General features: G+C 45.8%; 1 protein-coding gene across 2 annotated transcripts in view; it reads right to left on the reverse strand.

Moving 5' to 3' along the window:
• Window positions 1-23,735, reverse strand: part of CUX1 (cut like homeobox 1) — a 313,297-nt gene extending 289,562 nt beyond the window's left edge. The window contains exon 1 of one of the 2 annotated variants that reach the window (XM_063146717.1): window positions 23,483-23,685. In XM_063146717.1, the coding sequence (XP_063002787.1) occupies window positions 23,483-23,545 (63 nt within the window). In that variant the 5' untranslated portion in view covers window positions 23,546-23,685. Of the gene's footprint in view, window positions 1-23,482 lie in introns of both variants that reach the window. The other variant, XM_063146718.1, reaches the window with a different exon arrangement.
• Window positions 23,736-24,553: the final 818 nt, after the last annotated feature.

Here is a 24,553-nt window from a genome sequence, read left to right on the forward strand (position 1 = left end):
TCAGGGGAAATGTTACAGCCAGAAACAAAGGCCATGGCCGTGGGAAAAATACCTCGCTTGCACAAACAGCTTAAGTGTTACCTATGAGAAAGGTCAGCAACAGGTGCCCTCCGAGTTAAATACATCCCCCTGCGTGGCGTCAGCTGACCCCATAATGGCCAACCACAACGGCAGAGGAATGGTATAGATCAGCAGCATCTAGGTGACTGAACTGGGCAGCAGGCCATTTGGGGGCGGCTTGAGTCCTTCATCAGCTACCATTCCTTCCTTTGACAAAGCGTCCCACAAAACTCCTTGCTGACTAAGGATCCACATCTACTTTAACATCAATATCCCACGTAAACAAAGAAGATCCTTTGAAGCAAAGTGCGGAACAGTCACCCTCGGGAACATGTCGCTCTGTAAAACTCGGCACGAGCTCTGACACAATGCTCCCCTGACACAAAAGGGGAACCAGATGTTTGCGTCAGATGGGATGCAACCAAGAAACGATTCTCAGGAAGCAGCCCATGGTGACAACACTGGAAGAGGGTGCAAAACCGAAAGATCCTCAATCCCCACGCCCTGCCACCCCGGTAATAAAATGAAGATTAAACAGCAGCTTCCAGGAACTTTCCCATTTCCTGCAGAGCTCCAATTACCAGGTTTACAGTTCCTGAAATCTTTCTGCAAAAGGCCGTTGTGTGTTCACGACAAAATCGATCCCTCAAAATTTTAGTCTGGAAAGCTGCAAAGCTAAAACAGACGGAGAAGTCCCCATATGTGCTCTGTCAGGGCTGCACATGGCTCTCCAACTTGAGCCTCAGAGCTACTGGCTATTGGGTTCACCCTGGAATAGCCAGAGCTACTGGCAGGGAGATGAAGTGCCTGGGTGGGTTAGGAGCAGCGCAACAGGGACTGGGTGAGTAGGTATTTACAAATCTGGACAACACATGTGCACATCATTAAATCTTAGCAGGCAATACAGTAATCAGCCTAGGCATTTCCAGACACGCAGACTAAAGGACAAGTCCACTTTGCCGCAAAAGAAATCCTGGAGCACATAAATGCTATGAGTAAACGCTCTAACACAACAGAAGCAATTTTCTTTTGAGATATGCTTGCTATCTCAACAGCTTCAGTTTAATATAGTCATAAAATAAGCACCGCTCACATATGCAATGAAAAACGAGCATAATAAATAGTTGCTTATGATCACATCCCAAAGAGACGTAGACTCGGAGAGGCTCTTGTGCGATTTCTCACTCCAAGGGATTCCCATTAGATGCAGATCTATCACTAAAGCGATGCAAAGAGCATAAAGCGGGGTGGAGGGCAGGTGAGTGGGGAGAACACCCACAGGACCTCAGTATGTCATAGCTGTACAGAGCTTTTACAGGGTTCAAGCGCTCTACATAATTCCCTGAACAATCCTTATTTATTATTAGTTACGTTTATATCCCACCTGGTCCTCAAAGGAGCCCAAGGGGCCTACATGATCCTCTTACTCTCCACTTTACCCTCACAACAACCCTGTGAGGTAGATTAGACAGAGGGTCAATGAGTGGCCCAAAGCCATCTAGTAAGCTTCGTGACCAAAAGGAAACCTGAACCCAGGGCTCCCCCATCCCTGTCCAACACTCCACTACACCACACTGGCTCTCAGTGTAAGGCTGTCTACAGTTATCCATGCTCTGATAACCTCTCGTTTGGATTACTGCAATGCGTTATACGTGGGGCTGCCTTTGAAAACAGTCCGGAAACTTCTGCTGGTACAAAACAGGGCAGCACGGTTACTAACAGGGACTGGCCGGCGAGACCACATCACGCCAGTCCTTCTACAACTTCATTGGCTGTCAGTCCAGGTCCGGGCCTGATTCAAAATGCTGGTACTAACATTCAAAGCCCTAAACGGTTTGGGGCCAGGTTATTTGAAGGAACGCCTCCTCCCATATGTGCCTGCCTGGACATTAAGATCATCCACAGGGATCTTTCTCCGTGAGCCCCTGCCAAAGGAAGTGAGGCAGGTGGCTACTAGGAGCAGGGCCTTCTCTGCTGTGGCACCCCGGCTGTGGAATGAGCTCTCCAGAGAGGTCCGCTTGGTGCCTACACTGTACTCCTTTCGTCGCCAGCTGAAGACCTTTTTATTCACTCAGTATTTTAACACTTAATTTTAACTTAAATTTAAACTTTGCTGTTTTAATTCCATATTTTAACCGATATCAATTTTTGCTGTGTGGTTTCATCCTGGTCTTGCTTTTTATATTGTATTTTGTATTTGTGTTTTTAGATTGCTGGTTGTTTTTAGGCTCTTTATGGTTCTAATTTTTGTGAACCGCCCAGAGAGCTTTGGCTATTGGGCGGTATAAAAATGTAATAGATAAATAAATACTGTCTATGCGGAGTGCGATGGCCCTCTGGGTTTTCAGACAGCGGTCTCTCTCACCCTAAGTTGAGAGGCCGGGCATTGAACCTGTGGCCTTCTGCATGCAAAGTATGTACTCTACCAGTGAGCTATGGCACTTCCCTTTTAAAAAATCGGAGTAGAATCCACATTCTCCACACCACAGGTCACCTAAAGAGTTCGTGGCTGAGCTGAGGTTTGAACAAGGAGATGCCTGGCTCATAATTCAATCTTAGCCAGCGTGCGACATCAGCTCTAAGTCTGTCCTGCAACCTTCAAAGGTTTCTCAATTGGCCCCAAAATCTCCTTTGACATTTTTCAAGAGCAAGCAATCAAGTAACTGCCTCGATCCCACGTTCAGAAGGTACTTAGCTACCCACCACACAGACACACACCTCAAAAGCTGCTCTTGGTTTTTAACTGTTGATTGTAAGTGCTCTCTTAAGCACTCTGCTAGCACAGTTTTAACTATGAGGGTTGGAGTTTTTTAAAGCTCCCCCTTATTTCCCCAGAGACTTCATATTTCATTTGCAGCCTAGGGAGGGGGGGGGAAGGAAGCTCTAAACTTTAATAAAGCTTTAGTTAACTTGTTAGCAGGACACAGCACATTGCAGAAAGAACAACCTTCCAAAGGTATTCTAGAGTTTATCTTAACAGGTAATGAATATCAATTCACTCTCAGGATATTTGTTGGCCAAAAGCAGTTGGCTGAAAAGTTCTAATCCTTCAATCGCATACACAATGTCAGGCCTTCATTTCTTCCCCACATAAAAAGGCAGAAAACCCACCACCCAAAAGTATTTATACAGCAAGTATACACAAAACAGGAGGATGTTCTATGGAAAGATTACCAGACTCAGATTAATTTCAAGCCAATTAAGGAACAGGAGTATGGAAACTTGACGTCAGAGTTATTCCTAATTACAGAACACTTCTAAAGCACTCTCTGTACTTCTGCTAGAACCAAGAGTGCTATATCTATACTCGTGTTCTAACCCAAAAGCTCATTCTCTGAACCAAAACAGAGCATAATATACACTGGAAGAGCTCCCATAAAGTTCACAAAAGCAAGAAAACGCCTCACGAATGACTGGCATATTATATTAATCAATTGCCAAGTCAAATGACTGCTTTCATTTTTAAATACACTTAAAACTTCCATTAAACCAAGAATACCTTTGCATAGGTTGGGGGGGGGGGAGAGAGAAAGCAAAGTCTTGTTGTACCGTAAAGATGAACAGACAAGTTATGGCATCAGCTTTTTTGGACTCCAGCACATTTCATGTATCTGATGAAGAGGAGTCTAGTCACAAAAGTGGCATCACACAAAGTCAATTTGTCTTTAAGGCCCCCAAAGACGCTGCTTTTTTCTGAGACCATAGTTATCCCTCTGCAATCTGGATAGATGGCTACTTTTACCATGTCAGAAGTGTAGCTCCTTTAGGAATCTTTCTAGCCTTGATGCACAATTTCCTATATCTGTTTGTCAAACCTTCCACAGCATTCTAAGGCCTTAGCTAGACATAAAGTTTATCCCGGGGTCGTCCCTGCCTGCTCCCGGGATCCCCTGTGTGTCATTTAGATGCACAGGGATGACCCTGGGACGATCCCAGGATAAACCTTAGGTCTAGCTAAGGCCTAAGTAACCTGGCCTCTGAGTCCTTCTATAGAAGATGTAGGCAAGAACATATCAGCATGAAACAATGCCATTCCATCTTCAAGAAGATTTTCCATTTAGAAAAAGCACCTTCCCTGTGTAAAAAAAATGCCCACCTGAGCAAGTGAGAGCACACGCCAAGCATGGTAAATGGATGATATAAAGAGACACGCTGTTGTTATCAGACCACCATAAACGGTCAGAAAAACAGAAACATAGATGTCATCAGACTTTTTGAGTCGTTTCTGAGCCACATTTTGTTGCGATTGAGATGACAAATGCAAAACTTCTGAAAATTCCCTCACAACCTTGTCCTGCACACATCTTCCCTGAAAAATAGCTACAGCATTGTTATTCCAGCTACATATTTGTGCATCTTACATGGTATGACCACAACCTGTCCCCTAAACTACAAATTGAAAAATCATTCCTGAAAGGAACACATTTGCAAAACCAACTCCTGACCGTTAGCTTTGTCTTTCCTGAATTAGCACCTCCCTTACGAATTCAAAGCAATTCTCTGCCCCACAAGACTTATTTATTAAAATTTCTAAACCATTCCATCTACTATAGTGGAAGTAGCAGCTTACTAGCTGACTACAGTAAACACACATAGAATTGTGCTCCACAAGCACACAGTTGTAAAAGCTCACACAGCAGACACAAGGCTCGGAAAATCCAAGGTATCTTGTTACCTCAACCTCCTGAAATGCAAGCATAACTACTACAAAATAAAATTATTATTTTATTGTGATGCTTTTAATACATACTCTCTGGAGCCTTTGTGGAACACATGGGTTAAAAATTAAAAACGCATATACCACAGACAGAATCTAGCACTGCAGTTCAGTGGTTTCCAATGTTAGGTCTGCAGATATTGTCGGACTAGAACTCCCATCTGAGAGCCACGGCTGAAAACCACATTCCTCTTGGCACAGAGACCTGTCCTGGAATGCTGACTTGTGTAGTTCTGTGGTGCACATTATTATTATTATTATTATTATTATTATTATTATTATTATTATTATATTTATTTGTATCCCGCCTTTTGCCCAATACTGGGCCTCAAGGCGGCCTTACAAAATTTAAAACATATACATTGTAAACCTAGGAAAAGAAATGTTCAAAAATTAAAATTAATACAATATTAAAACATTAAATGTTTAAAACACACGACAATTTTACAAGGCCTTAACATAGGTGGAGGACCAGATTATTCTCCAAAGGCCTGTCAGAACAAACAAGTTTTTGCCTGCTTCCGAAAGCCCATCAAGGAGGGAGCCAGCCTAGCTTCCCAAGGAAGAGAGTTCCAAAGCACTGGAGCAGCCACCGAGAAGGCCCTGTCCCATGTTCCCACCAAGCGTGCCTGTGAAGATGATGGGACTGAAAGAAGGGCTTCTCCAGAAGATCTCAAAGCACGGGCAGGCTCATAAGGGAGAGTACAGTCTTTCAGATAACCTGGACCCGAACCATATACACTGACTACTGTCGGAAGCCATGTTAAACTAGACAGACCCATAATCTGACTAAGTATGAGGCGGTATCCTTATGTTCCTATGGTGCTATATATCCATACGAATTTTGTAATTATAAATGCACAACTCATTCCATTGTTTTTCTGTAATTGTTATTTGAAATTTAGTTTCCCACTGAAGCTTAGACTTATTTCTATATAATTTGATAGGTTCAGAAGGTTATTATAAATTTTGGTAACATTCCCTTTCGCTATTCTTTTTGGAGAAGTACCTTTTCAAATTCAGTTAATGGTCGACATACGTCTATAGTTCTAGCCTACTGAGTAAGGCAGTTCCTAATCCCGGGGGGTGGGGGGGAATGAAAAATAGATAAATCATTATTTCGTCTATAAATATTCTCAGTCTATTATTATACCATTATTTATAAATTAATTATAAATTGATTTAATAAAATAACAAAAACACTGCTCCTAGCATCTCCAGATGTCTTAAGCTTGCACACCATTGGCAATGTGTGTTCCACATTCACTGGGTTCTACCACACACGCATGTAGCAAAAAACGCAAGTTTGGTGTAGGGCTTTTGCAGTTATTCATAAAAGGGGCATGTTACTAGGCATAATAACTGGAAACACACATGTTCTGGGATGGAAACTGTAATTATTGATCCTTAGTTACGGTTATGCAGAGGCGTTAAGGCTATTCTCCTCACACAAGGAGGATTTTCAGTTGATACCCAAGAGATGGGATCAGGATCTCCAATGATCTCCCATACCTCCAATTAGGATCAAGACTGTGGTGCTTGGTGGGAAGGAGATAAATCCCTGCCCTGTGCCATTTTCCCAAAGAAAATCATATGGCATTTGCGAATCTGTTCGAAAACCTATAAGTGGGGCTATTATGATGCAATGAAAAGTCCCCCTCTCCCAGTGCCACAGTGTTAATCAGATGGGGTGGGGGAAAGCTGCTGTGATTTTAACACACACACACACACACACACACACACACGAGAGGGCCATCCACATCAAATCTAGTGTTGCCCAGATTCATATTATCTACTAGTAATTTTGATAATTAGCAACAGGATTTGTTTGCAGTGCACCATTAAAAGTCATGCCCTTTAAGTATCATTCCGAACTTTTTACAATACTGGGGTGGGGGGGAGTGGAAGGGAGGAGAGAGGAGAAATCAAAGAGGGAGGGGGGGAGAAAAGAAGTTTTACACCGTGTCCTCTGTAACAACAAATTCTGCCATCACCTGATTTTTAGTCATAATGCTTCAGTGTCAACACTGATAACAACAAGTTGCTTGCAACATCTTCTAACAGTCATTTGTTAGCAGCATGGAAACTATTGGCAGGAATTACAAAGAAGTCCTTTTTCCCTCTAAGGTATTCTCGCTTCCCACGCTTCCTCCGAAGCGCTGGAAGTGGCCAAACATAACTGCCAGGCAGCTGTAGAACCTGGCCGTAAGGTGACATGGGGGAAAAAATCCATTCCTTGAAGCTTTGACTAATGGGCCATACTCTGTCCGCTTACCGTCCTTTTAAGCACCATATTTTCGCATCAAATCATTCCCAAGAGAACCATTTCTCAATCTTGATTTTAAGAATAAGCCCCAGAAATTAATCTTAAATAGTCCTGAATTAAACACGGAGTAAAAGTAAAGCCATAGCGATTCAATATTATTGTACCACGACTCGGTAGCAAAGTCCAAAGCCGGCGCATTTTTTTCCCCCCCCACACAGCACTTCTTCTGTTGGGTATGAAATGCAAAACACCGCAGCTGTTTTTACTTATAAGAGCCAACACAGCGTAGCAAGAGAATGCACCAGATACAGGCCAGGCCCACTCGGCGCCCTGGGCTCATTCACACACGCTCTGCCTAGCCTATTTCAAGGGCTGCGGAGAAGATAAAAGGGGAGAACTTCATGAATGCCATCTTAACTTCCTTGGAGGAAAGGTGGAACACAAACGTGACCAACGTGACACAGAAAGCAAAGGAGATCCCTGCTATGCAGGACTCTAGCACTAGAGTCTATCTGCTAGTCTATCTAGTACAGTGGTTCCCAAAGTGGGAGGGACCACCCCCTTGCGGGCAGTGGGATTGCATAGGGGGGCGTTAAGAGGTAAGGGGGCGGCAGGGGGCGCTAAGAGGCAAAGGGGCAGCAGGGGGGCGCTCGAGGTGGTCTTTTCCAAGAAGCACCTCTCCAGAAGGTCTTAAAACCCAGGGACATTTTGATGGGAGAAGGTAGTTTGGTCCCAAGCCATATAAGAGAAGAATCCACACATCTATTAATACTGTTTAAGAAGAGTCCTTTTAACGGTGAATTGAAATGTTTCAAAAGCACCAAAATGCTAATGAAGAGACATACCCTATATGGTGTGCCCCGCCACGCCGGCTGCAAAACAGAGGCGTTCGCTCTCTTTTCCCTTCCTCCCTTGGCAAGCCTGCGGCGAGTGCTTCGGATTTTGAATAAATATTCAATTAATTGTTACTGCTTTGAATTTTATTGTTATTATCTTCCTTAGTGGGTTTGTTGAAAACCGCTATTCTGAATAATGATTTTATAGTGTAGGGTAGGGGGCGCTGGGCATGAGTTTGTGGAACCAAAGGGGTGGTTACCTGAAAACGTTTGGGAACCACTGATCTAGTAGAGTGGTCTTCACTATTTTTCAATTGGGAGCCACTTCGACAAAAACATAAAATAAAATTCAGTGATAGTCATACTCCCACCCACCCATAGTATCTGTCCCATTTCTACCCCCAATCGCATCTGTCTCCTTGCTCCCCCCGCCCTCCAGAGTTTGTCTCCCTCCTCCCCCTGACATCTAGGTCTATCTCGAAGGACCGAGGGGACAGGAGCAGGCAGAAGTAACATCGGGGCCTGCTCCTGCTGGGCTCTTCCACCCCCCCACAGGGCAAACTGCCATCTTGGCCCTGTGGGGAAGAAGAAGGACTGAGGGGACAGGAGCAGGCAGAAGTAACATCGGGGCCTGCTCCTGCTGGACTCTTCCCCCCCCCACAGGGCAAACTGCCATCTTGGCCCTGTGGGGAAGAAGAAGGACCGAGGGGACAGGAGCAGGCAGAAGTAACATCGGGGCCTGCTCCTGCTGGACTCTTCCCCCCCCCCACAGGGCAAACTGCCATCTTGGCCCTGTGGGGAAGAAGAAGGACCGAGGGGACAGGAGCAGGCAGAAGTAACATCGGGACCTGCTCCTGCTGGACTCTTCCCCCCCCCCCCCACAGGGCAAACTGCCATCTTGGCCCTGTGGGGAAGAAGAAGGACCGAGGGGACAGGAGCAGGCAGAAGTAACATCGGGGCCTGCTCCTGCTGGACTCTTCCCCCCCCCCCCCCACAGGGCAAACTGCCATCTTGGCCCTGTGGGGAAGAAGAAGGACCGAGGGGACAGGAGCAGGCAGAAGTAACATCGGGGCCTGCTCCTGCTGGACTCTTCCCCCCCCCACACAGGGCAAACTGCCATCTTGGCCCTGTGGGGAAGAAGAAGGACCGAGGGGACAGGAGTAGGCAGAAGTAACATCGGGGCCTGCTCCTGCTGGACTCTCTCTCTCTCTCTCTCTCTCTCTTTCTCTCTCCTCCCTCCCTCCCTCCTTGACTCCTTTTCCTTGTGTGTCATGTCTTTATTAGATTGTAAGCCTGAGGGCAGGGACTGTCTTTTTTGCTAAGTGTAAGCCGCTCCGAGAGCCTTTTTTGGCTGAGGAGCGGGGTATAAGTATGATAAATAAATAAATAAATAAATAAATCTCCCCCCTTACCAGCTGCTGCGTCTCCCTCCTTTCTCCCCTGCTCACCCACCATGTTTTTCTCCCTCCATCCCCCCACTCCACCATTGCTGCCGCTGCAGAACGGGCAAGCCCTCTGAAGAGCTTTGTCAGATGGAAAGGCCTCTTCAAAGTGGTGGTTACACCAAATGCCTGGCTCTGAGTGGTCCTTCCTTAGAGCCAGGCATTGTGGGAGGAACAGTGTCCCTGGAAATTGACTCCTGGGATATCCTGCCTCCCACAATGTGAAGGAGTTCAGCAGTTAGTCTTCCTAACAGGGGGGAGAGCACGCAATCCGCTGCTCTTGCACCTGAGTGTCAGCGAGCTGCCAGGGGATCTTTGGCAAGCCACAAGCGGCCTGCAAGCCTTGCAGTGAAGTCAACCAACCCTGTTTCTCACAGTGGTCAACCCAACGCTTCTGGAAAGCACACAACCATAATGTGAAGACACGTGCAAAACTTTACAAAGTAAAAGGAAGCCTGTAGAACAGCCTCCTCCAACTTGATGCCTTGCAGATGTTTTGGACCAAAACTGACCATTGGCTGTGCTGGCAGGGGCGGATGGGAGCTGAAGTCCAAAACATCTGGAGGACACCAGCTCGGGGAAGGTGGATATAGAAATACATACAGATGTACTCACACTATCTTCCTCTGGAAATAGTTACCAAACAGCATGTAGGAATAACTCCAAACTTATAGACCATTTCATGTGTTTCCCCATGAAGCCGAAATGAAAGTACGGCTTTGTTCTTGTGTCATATCTGGCTAGTTCACACTGTCTTTCCATACTCGCATGGAGCAATAGGCTACGTGAATTGGAAATATAGCCAAGAACAATTCCTCTGACCAGAGATGCTGAAAAGGAAGTTACATCAAAAAAGGCCAGTGGCTATCTCCATGGATTGACACTTTACAGACTGTCCATATTTACACGTAACACCAAACCACAATTCAGAGCTACATGGATGAGGCTTGGGTTTGTGTGCTCCCAACTCTCCTTCCACATGGCAGGAGGACTTTACCAAGATATGGTTTCCCTTCCTATCATTCCTGGCTTGTCATTAGGTACAAACCAGTTATCCTGGTTTAAACAAAGCTCTAGTCACTTGCTAAACAAGCCAACTTTAAACTATGAATTACTTAAAACCACGATTCCTGGTTCATACATAAGAAGCCAGGAATTATAGAAACTGAATTCTGGTTAGGTCCTACTCCCGGCCAGATGAGAGGCAAGTGCACAAGTCCGAGGCTTGACTTTGACTGGCAGATATTTGTCCACATAGCGCTAAATCATGATTTAGCATTACATGCCAAATGGGCTATGTGCATTTCTTCAGGGAAGCACAGGCACATTTGCAGCCGAAACCAAGTCACAAGTTCACATGTAGGAGCAAAATAGTGTAGTGTACCAACCTTTTCAGCTCTGCTAGATTTGAGTGCAATTAACGGGTGACAAACGCAACATTACTGATCATGGGAACAGGCCGTAAGGATGTACAGTATTTTCTCAGAACATATCTACACTACAAATCTATTTTGGCTTTTACACAGAATATATAGCATGTCTTTCTTCAAAGAATCATGGGAATTGTAGTTAGACACGAGTGCTAAGAATTCTGTTAGTAACCTCTTGGGTTACTCATAAGAATTATAGTTGTCCAGGGTTCCCTCTAGAGAGGGAATGACTATTAAACCAATTTAAGTCTGCACTTCACTTAAACTGTTTATCTACATTGTTCAACTTGAGGAAGTAGTCAAACAGCATAAATTGGGCAAATGAGCAGAGATACTTTTACACCTAATAAATATTCATTTTGCATTTTAATAAGTTACGATGTTTTTCACTGCACAGGTGAAGTTGTCAGCCAGCTTTTCTGCTTTCTTGTCAACTTCAAATATCTCACATTTAGGTTTTGGCTCATTTTCTCTCTCCTCTTCTTTTCACATCTTCTCAGATGAGCCTTTCCTTTGGATCTGCTTCCCAACTAAATAGCTTTTAATAGATGCAGCCTTGTTCACTTAGCCCCCATATTTTAAAGTAATGAATAAAGCAGCCACCCCTTCAGGCAAATACACCAGACGAAATATCTGTACACCAGAGTAGTTAAGGTGGAAATGGTTGTGTGAACAAAGGCCAACATTCTTAAATGCCAGATGTCTCCATTTCATAGTCACTCCCATTAAACTCTCTCATTAAGCTTGTTAATGAGAGTTCACCACTGAAGGTATTAATTTGTTAAAAATGGAACAGAGAGGAACAAACAAAAAATATATCATATGAAGTTAATGTCTGACTAGCCGTAAGCAGTTGAGCATTACCAATTTTAGAATGCAGCTCGCTGGGAGAAGAAACACCGCCCTTCCCAAAACATTTGACACCTAATACCATATTTAAGCATCCATATATTATTTTTAAAGAGGCAGTGGGAATCCGGGCCACAGAAGAGGCAGTATATGTCTGCATAAAGGACCTGGTGAGGTGTAATGGCCATGGGCAGTTCCACAAAGTCCTCTTCATGTTACATGTTTGCTGCAGGAGACATCCTATGGATCCCACGCATTCTAAAAAACCCATGGACATTTCTCAAGACAGCTGTATGAAGAAGCCTTTTTCAAGGTCTTCAACTTTATGTGTTTGCTGTTGGGGTGAGGGAATGATTAGTGTTTCCTGCAGCAATCAATGGGCAGGATCCAACGCTGCCTATCTACTAGCAGGTTCTGGTCCACGCATGGCCGGCCCTGCCACTTCCAGTCTGCATGTGGCCCCTACCGCTTGGGACGGCGATTTAGCGGTTCCAAAGACAAGCCCTGAAATGAGCAGCAACAATAATTTCTAGAAGGTGGCAGCCTGGTGAGCTTAACCAAGAGATCTAGGGTCTACCCCTAGGCTCCCAATTCCCAGTAACTGTGGCAGTAACTGCTTTGAATGGGAGCCGCGAAAAGGGGGTGAACCCTAGATCGCTCTTAAAAAGACACGCTGGAGAGTCGGGCAAGTATGGAATGGAAACAGGGCACCCCCAAGTGTCAGCTCAACACTTAAACCCCTGGGGATCACCTTGCTAAGCAGGGGATCTTGACCCCTTTTCCGCACCTGTCAATGGTTGTCAAAGCTGCCCACATGCAGGCTCATCTTGCCAATTACCTTGTCTATTTCATACTGCAGTCAGTTCCCTTTGACAACTGGAAACATCCGAGGCAATATATTTGAGAGCTGCAAGTGCGCACTTGCACAACTGCAAAACGCCAAAATAATAACAACAATAACAGTAATAGATTATGAAGGTGCTTGAGCGAAAAACAAACGAAAAGCTTTCACAATGCGAAAGCCGAGAAGGTGTTCCTTGTCCTTTATCTCTGTTGTTATAAAGTATAGAATACGGGTTAATTTAAAAAGTGAGTCGAAGGGCTAATATCTTTCCCTACACCAAGGCATCAAAGAGAAAAGCTTCAAAGAAGGCCCCACATTTCCATAGGAGCAAAAGCGACAGGCAGACCGGCTTGCACACTACCCCAGCCTTGTGAAAGCCACTATGCCACATGGTGGCGGGTCAAGGTGGGCATGGGACACAAATGCACCTGTCATGTGGATCCCAGAGATGACGTGACTTCTCTCTGTGCCAGTGCTACTTGCCACAGTGAGATCATGGAGAGTTTCCATGTGTTCTGCCAATCCAGGGGCATTTCTATGCGTTACACGCATCTCTAAGTAGAAATACCAGCAGCTGGAAATGGTTTCTGGCAAATCCCACCGAACTGGCATAACATGCAATCCAGCCCTAACTATCAACGCCCAGAGCTGGAGACATTCTTTGGTGCCAGAGCCCAACACTTTAACTGTCCACTTAAGTATTTAAAAGCCATGCTCATCACCATGGCATTCAAGTGCCTACAGGGTTCTGCCCGCACTACAAAGTTTATTATTAATCCAATGACTACACCCTTCAGCCATTATTAAATATGATTTGGCAATCAGTTACTCTGTCAGCAGCATTCGATACCTAATTTAGAAAGTGCAATTGTCCTATAGCAGAGCTGACCACTGCTCACCAATCTGTTCTGGTTCCCACATTCCATCCAAAAATATACTGGATATATAAAACAAGGCCACCGTATTTTAACTCAGCCTTTTTCTTTCAGGACTGTTTAAGTTCTTGCATTTTAACATGCCTTGGCCCTTCAGTTTTCTTTTCCTGCGCCCCTGTCCTACAGAAAATTTCTATACTGCAATGTGGGTGCTATACTGAGAGCTCTTCTTTCTTGCTTTTAAAGAGCATTTCCCCAAAAGGAAATGGCTTACTACGCACACTGTAGAATGATCTTCCTCATAAGAAAAAAAAGAAGAAGTCTGGACAAAGATAAAAACAATTTTTGAATGTGCATGGTCCAACAATTAGCTGGAGAAAGGTTGAAGAGGAAAAATTGGAAGCCTCACCAATCCTCCATAGGGTCATCTCTACCTTCATGAACTCAAGCCAATAAAGACAAAATGAGCAAACAGCAACTGATTCACTCCTTCATCAACGTTTTCTAGCTCCCATCCTAATTATAAAGATAAACTGGACTAAAGCTGTGCTTAGAATTTGTTCAGATAGGACAATTTAACTCCGACGCACACCAACTGTGTTAAAATGGATAGCCTGGTTCATTTGGATACACAAATAATCAGGTTCGAGTCAGTAAGCCATGAAGCTTTACTGAGCAGGCCTTGAGCAAGTCACACAGTAGAGCAACAGATCCCCAGATAAGAGTCCATTAGATGGAAATATTTACATCAGGTTACTATGAATCAGTAAGATATAGTGCCCATAGTTACTATGAATCTTCAGAGTAAGATATAGCACCCATGCAAGGGTTGTCTGGAGCTGGCATTGAACAAATGCAGTGTGACATTGATCACAAGGGGAAGAGGAGTTTGTATACAAATGCATGGTTTTAGTGTACACTTTAACTCTTCTCTACAAAAAGGACGAATAATGCAAGCCACCAGGCTCCCTAAGGATGAGTGACATCCAAGCTACTTTTGGGAGATCAATCACAGCTCAGAACCACAATATCTGACGGAACACCTCTCCCGCCCTGAACATATCCGGACACTATGATCAACATGTGGGACCCTCCTCCAAGTGAAGCTCTGAGGGTGGCAACTAGAGGGCCTTTTCAGTGGTGGCCCCCTAACTATGGATGGAATGAGCTCGCCACTCAGGCCCACCTGGTGTCAACACTGTCATCTTTTTAGTGCCAGGTTACGACTGTCCTCTACTCTCAGGCATTTAATGGCATATGATGGGGCATTTATCCCAGCCATCTAAACAGGTCTAGTATTCTACTGAAATTGTTTTTATTTGTTTGTTTGTTTTATTATTGAATTTATATCCCGCATTTTTTTCCTCTTAAGGAACCCAAGGCGGCATACACAATCTTCTTCCTCTCCATTTTATCCTCACAACAGCAATCCTGTGATGTAGGCTAGGCTGAGAGTCTATGACTGGCTCAAAGTCACGCACCGTGCCTGGGTCCAGCTCCAGCTGAGAGCCCCCTCCCTCCTGCTGCCAACTGTCTCTGCAGAGGCCACCAGTGAGGGAGGAAGCAGCAGCCAGGCACCTCTCCACCGAGCCTGGGTCCAGCTCCAGCTGAGAGCCCCCTCCCTCCTGCTGTCACCTGTAACTGCTAACTTTGCAACTAAGATTGTAGTGCCTGAATTTGCTTTCCTTTTCCCCCTCCTCCTCCTCCCTCCCAATCCCCTTTCCTTTTGGGCAGGGACTGTCAAGAAATACTTTTGTAAGCCGCCGTGAGAGCCTTTTTTGGCTGAATGGCGGCATAAAAATGCTTAAATAAATAAATAAATAAATAAACCCGGATCTCCCAACTCCCAGTCCAACACTTTAGCCATTACACCACACTGGTGGTCTTAACTGTTTTAAATTTTGCATATTTATAGTTTTATGCTTATGAATTGTTGTAAACCGCTGAGAGAGCTTTGGCTGTTGGGCAGTACAGAAATGTAATAATGATGATGATGATGATGATGCAGCAGTCACTAAGGCAAAGCCAAGCCAGGGACCCATAGCCAGCAGACCATTCTGTAACAAAGGGGGAAAGTAAGGAAGAGAATATGGGAGTCAAAAGCATGGGAAACAGACTCAAACAGGCCTCAGATCAAGAAAGATAACAATCATAAATCTATGGTAACAGGTTACCCATGAAACAACCAGGCCTAGGGATAACTTAGGTCCACCCAACAACCCACAATGTGTGCTTAGTCACCAGGAGACTCAATAAGCCTGGAAGGCCACATCGCGCAAGGGCCTGGCTACCCTAACACAGGAGATGATACAGCCAAAGAGATCCAGGAAGCAAACCAGGAAAACTAGGCTGCTTCCAAAGCTTTCTATGCTGGTGGGGGCTTCTGCCACTGCACCCACCAAGTCGAGACTCCAACCCCACAGACCTGGCATCCCATCACAGCCAAAAACATTTGAGAAGCCCTACTCCGGAATAGTTGTCATGAGTTAAGGTGTCGCTGTTTTACAGCCCCAGCCAGGCAGACTCTCCCGTAACAACAGTGAGCAGCTCATGAAAGCAAGAGCAAACAAGGATGTGTCAGTCCCACACAATGTTCTTGGCTTTTTAAAAATTCACACTGATACGATCTCAAATGTAGGACTGAGGAGCCTGAAGCTGTATATTACGACGCGAAAGAAGTGGGAGAGCCACAAACATGCTTCTCGCTGTCAGGCATCTGAAAGGGGCAGTTACCAGAGAGCAGCCTGCATACCTGTCTTAGCCTCTTATCTCTCACCAGCAGAAAAAAGTTTCATCTGAACTCCTTATAGGTTTTCCCAGGGAAGAAAGGGGTGGAGCAGTGGCTTGGAACTGATACGGTCTCATAGTTAGTTTCAAACTACCACTAGAGCCTCTGGAAAATTTCTACCTCGCAGAACACAAGTGGCGGCCAGTTACTTATAAACTGCACAGCCGGCCACAAATTGGGCAAAGGAAGTGTGCTGTGAGGGGCGTGTGGCAGATTACACCGGACTGCTGCAGATCTACTCCATACGATACCTACTGCAACTATAAGAGAACGCCAGATGTGTAAAATGATTTGTCTGAATCAGACCCTCCAATAACCAATCCCAACCAGATATTCCTCCCCCCATTTTAGATCTTAGAGGCCTTAAATGGAAATCTGACACGAATCCAGCGGATGCGACAATTCAAGTCACTTAACCAACACAGATTTTTCTTTTTTACTCCAGTTGGTCTATCCGACAGAAGGAACGGCAATCGAAGGTTTGCGATACAGACCCTGTTCAGACAACACGCTAAGCCAGTGAGTAAGCATTTTGAGCTGAATGATGGCTTAGTGAGCTGTGTGAGCCATGACTTAGTGCGTCGTGTGAGCCATCTCTAACCATGGTAGCTCCATAATTATGGTTTAAACACATCATTTATTGCAAAAGGGTTAGCAGCCTAACCCTGGCTTAGAATGTTGTCTGAACAGGCCCATACAGAAGCTGTTAAATGAAGCAGCTGAACAAAGGCCTTTCTATATGCCTGTAGTGGCTACTAGTCCAAACTATCACTGCAGGTGCCTGCAACCCACTGCCTCAATGTATGAAAAGACATATTCCCCATATTGGGGGGGAGGGGGAAGAGAGAGAGGAGGAGGAGGAAGAGGAGGAGGAGGAGGAGGAGGAGGAGGAGGAGGAGGAGGAGAAGATTATCAGTGGAAACCACCAATCCAAAAAACAAGCAAGGAAAAGTGCCTGGAAGCATTCATTTTCTTCTTTTCTAGTTCGCCATGAAAAAAGTGAGACAATGTCAAACAGGAGTAAAGGGGGCCAATGGTAGCCTCTCCTTCCTAGGAGCACAGGACAAGGAGGATTCAAAGGCAGCTTGCCAGACACTGCACTGTTACCATCTATTGGAACCAAGAGCCACTACAAGTTCATTGAGGCTTCCGTGTATATCACGCCTTGTGTAGAGGGTGGCAATGAAATCTGTACTGTGTTCTACATCGCTTTGTCTTCACTATAGGTAAGAGAAGAGTTGCATGCCATCTTCCCAGTAAGACAGCCAATTAAGGCACAGCCTGAATGTACGAAGCATAAAGAAATACGAACTGTTTTGCGTAAAAATTTAATAATCAAACAGAACTCTCCGCCAGTATTGCCAGAAGGTTTCAACAAGGAATCCAGCACTACTGAGAACAGGGTCACATTTAGTTTGACAAAAACAAGATTGAAGTTTACACAAATGTGCCAAACCAAGTTTTACAGTAGGCACAGGAATTATGTTGAGCTATTTTTACAAAGCAAGAACAAAAACAATTTATCAAATAACCATTTGGCTGCATTCCTTTCTATTCTAGAATTTAACTTACATAAGTTCACACTTTGGGAAGATCGGTTTTAATCAATAAACAGTGGCTCAAGCTATATTTTCTCAAAAACCATATTTCTATAACTACCTCTGCAGTAGCAAACAAAACATTTTGGAATAATTCTCATGGGATGTGCAAACTTTTCCATTCAGAGCAAATTACAACACACAGGCAAAGAAATGAACTCAGCTACAATTAAAGTTGTCAGACCATGTTTAACTACATCTTAATCTAATCTATTTTATTTTATACAATCCTGCATCTGGATCTCATTTCCTGAATTCCTGTAGGTATTCTAGGTCACTTTTAAGAAGCCTTTCAAGTAAAGTAAGTTCAGCCAAGTCTACCTTAATCTAAAGCCTCTTTTTAAAGAAAGAAGAAAAGGGGGGGGGGGAGAGAGAGAGAGAGAGAGAGAGAGAACCTTGAAAGAAAAACAGCGGAGCAAGGAAATATTTCACCCTATGTCTTAATCTTTCTTGAAGTCAAAGAGTACTAGTCCCTTCCAGGAGACAAAGGATAGTAGTTAAACAGCACTTTACATATGACACCCCTAAAGTGCTTTTCAAAGCTTTAGCGTGCAACCTTCATTTACTGTGGGGCAGGAGCTGCAACAGCCCCACGCAGCTACCCACAGCTAATTTTCCTATCACTTCTCCCCCCTAGGACTTCTCTCAGGAATGCACATCCCAATTCAGCACTCTATCTATACTGCCAGCACGCTCACGCACACCCCCTCACCTTTAACTCCACTTCAGCTATGCCAAACATCTATGTATGCATTACTTCCGGCTCCTTCCAAGTTGAACTGCTCCCAGCTCCAACATGGGCATTGGCTAAACAGACTACTCAGCAGGGGTGAGAGGAAAGGGAGGGAGGGGGAGACCAGGTTTCTAGCCAAATTAATTTACATGCCAGGCATTTAAAGAGGCTGGATGCAATTTCCCTGCTCCAGATCAACCAATCCCTGCCGAAGAAACCACTGATCGACAGGGAACGTTGCTATTCATTTCGGCGCTTCCCCCTTGCCGTTCATATTTATGTATTTATACGCACACACCTGAGCTGTGTTATTAAATAGCTCATCTGCAATCACATCAGGGAAACACACACCCAAATAAGGCAAGCAATGTTTGTTCCTTCTCCTCCCCCAGAACAAGCAGAAAACGTGCACTCAAAAAGAGAGCAAGGCACATGAGCACATCAGGGAAGTTTTGAGTGGGTGCCGGTATTGTTATGGAAATGGCCTTCCACAGGGCCAGGCAGAGAGGCCTTGTCACTGTCAATAAATGGGCGCTGTGAGATAAGGAGGCAAGATCAGCCCCCAAGCTGCAAGGAGGAAACTGACAAGGAGAGCCGCCCATCCTCCCACCACCCAAATACCAGGAAGGCAATGTAACAACTACAGCACACTCAGATTTGGGACTGCTGGGAATCCTTGCAAGTGACCAGAGAGACCCGAAAGATTCTCCCCACTCCACTTAACAACAACGAAACAGCCATATCTCCAAGCAAAGCCTACGCCAGGAAGAAAGCTGAAGACTTTGCATAAGACCAGCACACGTATAACACACTCCCCTAAACATCTCTCTCCGAAGGCTGGCGGATTCCCCTGGAAAGTATGGGCCCACCAATACCAATACTATCCAAATCACCACAGATGTCCAAAAGCAGCAATCTCGCCCTCCTCAACCAAGCCTCACAGAACCAACTCCCCCACCCCATCCGACCCGCCACGCGGGCATCATCAGGTTGAAATCCACAGGATTGGGAAAAAGAACGGTATGATGCAAATAAAAACAGGTGAGGGAAACAGGCATATACAAATTTATAGACAGGAAAATGTCTGAAAATAGAGCGGGGGAAGCAGACCTTGTCCCACCCAGACCTGAGGTAGCACAGAACCCCTTAATCCGAGTTGTGAAAGGGAACACCAATGGAGGCCGGGGAACCTTAGAAGTGGTAAAGGGCAACCTGTGTGAGGCTAAAGGAGTCACATGAACACACACACACACACACTCAAAACACATACACACACATATCCCTGAATTTCACGAAACCAGAAACGAAATGAAAGCGGCAGAACGCAGCTGCTGGACCAGGCCTCCCCAAAAAACTGAGAACTCAATGGGAAATTGATGGGATTAATAGTCTCCCATGATGAGAGTCCTCCTTTCCCCCACAAAACTGGAATGACACAGAGGATTGAATAAGAAATGGAGCGACCACCATCCCCCCCCCCAAAAAAAATAATGTAGAAGAAGGAAGAGGTTCTTTCAAGAAAGGATCCCCACTTTTCCTGTGGGATAGCGGTGGGATGCAGTGAGTGCCCCCCCCCTTCAAATCCCCACCAGAGCAGGGAATTGTATCTCTCAAAGGAAACCGAGGCTGAAATCCTAAGCACACTTACTTGGAAGTCTTAGTGAATTCCATGGGCTTTACGTGAGAGTAAACACAGGACGCTGCGGCTAACTGTCTGACAGTTTGATTTCAACCCTTTGCCTAAAGAACCTGGGGGGTCTTTCGCCAGGGGGAGAGCACCAATGGGGGAGACACGTCATGTGTGTGTGTGTGTGTCCCCGCAACTACAAAGTCCCCCCTCCCGACAAGTCGGAAAGAAGTAGTGACGCCCCCGCCGTAACCCAACGACAGGATTAAGCGAGTCCTCTTTTGACCTTGTGTGCTTTCCTTCCTTCCTCGCATACACTACGAAAGGAGTAAGCGTGAACAAATTCTAACCCCCCCTTCTTTTTTCTTAAATCTCCTTCTGGGGGAATTTGACTGGGAAAGAAAGAAAAACGAGGGAAGAAAATCTTCCCTCAAATATTGAGAAGGGAGTAGATGAGGGGAGATGCCCCCCCCCACAGCCTTTTACAAAAAACAAAAAAAACGTGGTTGGGGGAGAAGACGGAACAGAGGGCTACAGGGTGAAGACACACATAAATCCACATGCTGCAATTAGTTCTAAGCCATAACACCACTGTCTCCCCCAAAACACACTTCATCAGGAAAAGGCGTAATTTCTTTTTGGAGGAAGCTGATAATTCAAAGCCTGTTCCCCCCTACCCCCAAGAATGTGGTTGTTAGGAGGAGAAACAGGAAATCTTGGAGCCCCATTAGATAAGAAGGTGGAGAGGGGGGGTGCAAAAGAAAGAGGAAGAGAATGGCAAGTCCGCTTCTAAGGGAACCCCCCCTCCCCGAAATAAAGGCAGAACCTTGATGCTAAAGCTATTATCAGATAGGCCCCCCCTTGCTTTCAAGTCACACACAGTAGCCCTAACTATAATCAGAGGAGGGGGAGGAGAAGAGGAAGAGGGAAGAAAGGTCTGTGGTCAATTATGGGGTGGGGGGGGGAGAAACAAGGTTTCTGCTGTTCCTCCCCCAGGCCAGAGCTACTGAATATTGGGGTTGGGAAAAGAGTGGGCTTTTTCCATCCCTCAATTCCCTCCTTCCCCTTGTCAGTGTATAAAGTCCTGCAAAGTTTCCCAGGAGCTTCAAATTTAGTGTGTGCGTGTGTGTTTTATGGAGGGGGGGGTGGAGAGGAAGAAGAGAAATCAAGAACAGAAGCAGAAATATTTGGGGGGGGGGGAAGGAACACAGAGCACAGGACATATATACACAGACACACACACACACACACAGGCTTTTCCTGTAACACTTCTCTCCCCGCCACCACCACACCACACCAACCCCCACCCCAAAATAAAATTAGGAGACTGTTACAGAGGAAGGTGGGGGGTTATTCTAGGAAAAGGGGGGAAGGAAAAAAAGAGGGGGGGCTGTTGAGAAGGGGAGGTATTTTTAACATTCCTCTGTCATAAACAGGGGCTGTCAAGTGGGGGGGGGCATTGGTGTTGTTATAAAAGAGGGGGGGTACAAAAAGCGAGAGAAACTCAGGAGAGAAAATCCCTCCCGGGGACACAGGCACTCTGTCCAGCTATTTCTCTTTTTGTATGTTTCTCTATAAAAACTAGCAGGGTATTAAAAAAAAGGGGGGGAATATTACTCAAGGGAGATGTCTGGGGGGGGGGGGTCAAGAGAGAAAAAAGCACCAGCCTTGATTCTTCCTTTCTCTTTATAAAATTGAGGGACTGTTAAAAGAGAAGGGGGGAGAGGACTGTATGGTTTGTTTGTTTGTTTTGGGGGGGGTTACTGGGAAACAGCAAAAAGTAAACAAGAGACACACACCCCCAACTTACATTTCCTAACACTTCCCCCCTTTCTTTATAAAATTAGTCCTTTCTTCTTTCTAAAATTGGGGGAGGGGGTGTTCAAAGACAGCGGGAGAAGGGGGCTGTTAAATAAAAGTATAACTGTTTGAAGAGGGGGGTGCAATAATCATTAAAGAATCCATAAGAGAAGGCAACTCCCCCCTTAATTGGGGGGGCTGTTCAAAAACAGTGGGATAAGGGGGGCTGTTAAATAAAAGTGTGTCCTGAGTTGTTTGGGGAGGGGGGGGTCGCAATAATCCTTAATCAGTTAGAGAAGAAATTCCCCCCCTTAATTGTGGGGGGCTGTTAAATAAAAGTGTGTCCAAAGCTGTTTGGAGGGGGTTCTCAATAATCATTAAAGAATCAATAAGAAAAGCCAAGTCCCCCTTTAATTGTGGGGGGCTGTTAAATAAAAGTGTGTCTCGAGCTGTTTGGGGAGGGGGGGGTCGCAATAATCCTTAATCAGTTAGAGAAGGAAACTCTCCCCTTAATTGTGGGGGGGCTGTTAAATAAAAGTGTGTCCCGAGCTGTTTGGGGAGGGGGGGTCACAATTATTAAAGAATCAATAAGAGAAGGAAACTCCCCCCTTAATTGTGGGGGGCTGTTAAATAAAAGTGTGTCCTGAGCTGTTTGGGGAGGGGGGGTCGCAATAATCCTTAATCAGTTAGAGAAGGAAACTCTCCCCTTAATTGTGGGGGGGATGTTAAATAAAAGTGTGTCCTGAGCTGTTTGGAGAGGGGGGGTCACAATTATTAAAGACTCCATAAGAGAAGGAAACTCCCCCCCTTAATTGTGGGGGGCTGTGAAATAAAAGTGTGTCCTGAGCTGTTGGAGAGAGGGGGGGTCACAATTATTAAAGAATCCATAAGAGAAGGAAACTCCCCCCCTTAATTGTGGGGGGGCTGTGAAATAAAAGTGTGTCCTGAGCTGTTGGAGAGAGGGGGGGTCGCAATAATCATTAAAGACTCCCTAAGAGAAGCCAACCCCCCCTTGCTATTATCATCATCATCATCTTCATCATCATCATCATCATCATCATCATCATTATCAACCCCCCCCCCTTTACTCTTTTACAAAACAGGGGCGCTGGGGAGGGGGGGAGTGGTGGAGGGAGGGAGGGAGTGGGGGCGCCTTACAGGGGCTGCTGCTGCTGTTTTGGGGAGGGGGGGTCTTTTGGGGGCGGGGGGGGGCGAAGCGGCTCCTCCATCCCGGGACAAGCGGCGGCGGCGCCATCTTGTCGGGATCGATGAATTGAACAAAGAGGATCAATTTCTGATCGCGGCGGGTTATCGATGGGAGGGAGGCGGCGAGGCCGGGCCGGGCCGGGCTCTGAGGGGAAGCGAGGCCGGGGAGAGGAGGAGGAGGAGGAGGAGGAGGAGGGAGGCTCCTTCTTCCACGGAGACTTTTTTTTCTTCCCCTCAGGGGGGCTGGGGGGGTTTTGGGGAGGGGGGAGAGAGGGGGGGAGAGGGGGAGCTGCCCCCCCCGGGGGGGGAGAGAAAACACCTCAGGGAGTGGGGGTGGGGGTGGGGGTGGGGAGGTGGGGGGAAGGGGGAGAGGGGGGGGCGACCCACGCGCGAGCGGACCCCGAGCCTGACCTGCAGCTGCTGTAAATCAAAGCGCTTCCAATATTGAAACATCGATCCCACATTGGCCGCCATCTTGAGACATATTGAGACAGAAGTGAGCGGCGGATCGAGCGAGCGAGAGAGAGAGAGAGAGAGAGAGAGAGGGAGAGAGAGGGGCTGGAGAGTGCACGAGGAGGAGGAGGAGAGAGGGAGAGAGGGGAAAAAAGAGAGAGGGAGGGAGCGATACACACACACACACGCGCGCGCGCGCGCGCACACGGACCCGCGCGCACACACACAGAGGCAAACACACAGAGGCCGGCAGCGGAGCGGAGCGGGGCGAGGCCGGGCGGAAAACCCGGACACTGGAACGCGGGAGGGCGCGTGGAGTGGAATGGCGGGCAGGCGGGCGGGCGGGCGAGAGGGAGAGAGAGGCATTCCGTTTCGCCTGGCGTTGTGTTTTGCGTTCACGCGACAACCGTGTAGACTTTCTCTCTCTCGACTTAGATTAACGTTTCTTACACACACACACACACACACTCCAGCTTGAGTGTAGATTTTGGATACGAAATGGTTGTAGACACGAGATATAAGTACGGGTGGGTGTATGAGTGTATATGTCTATTGCTTTTATTGTATAAGTGTGTGTGTGTTTATATATGTACACTAACACACTACATAGGAGTGTGTATATGGCTATAGGTATGTGTATATGGCTATTTCCTTTATTATACAAATGTGTGTTTGTATGTATATATACACCAACAAACAGACGCAAACATATGCACACACTTATTTAAAAATGTCCTAGACATATACATCCAAATACACATATAATAAATGTAACAGACATATACACACACTCACACATATGTGTGTTGCACACACACACAGTGTCCTAAACTTATATATTCATATAAACATACAATAAATGTAACAGACATATACACACACTCACACATATGTGTGTATTGCACACACACACAGTGTCCTAAACTTATATATTCATATAAACATACAATAAATGTAACAGACATATACACACACTCACACATATGTGTGTTGCACACACACAGTGTCCTAAACTTATATATTCATATA

The sequence above is a fragment of the Elgaria multicarinata genome, chromosome 22 (genome assembly GCF_023053635.1).
Source record: "Elgaria multicarinata webbii isolate HBS135686 ecotype San Diego chromosome 22, rElgMul1.1.pri, whole genome shotgun sequence".
Classification (NCBI taxonomy): Eukaryota; Metazoa; Chordata; class Lepidosauria; order Squamata; family Anguidae; genus Elgaria; species Elgaria multicarinata.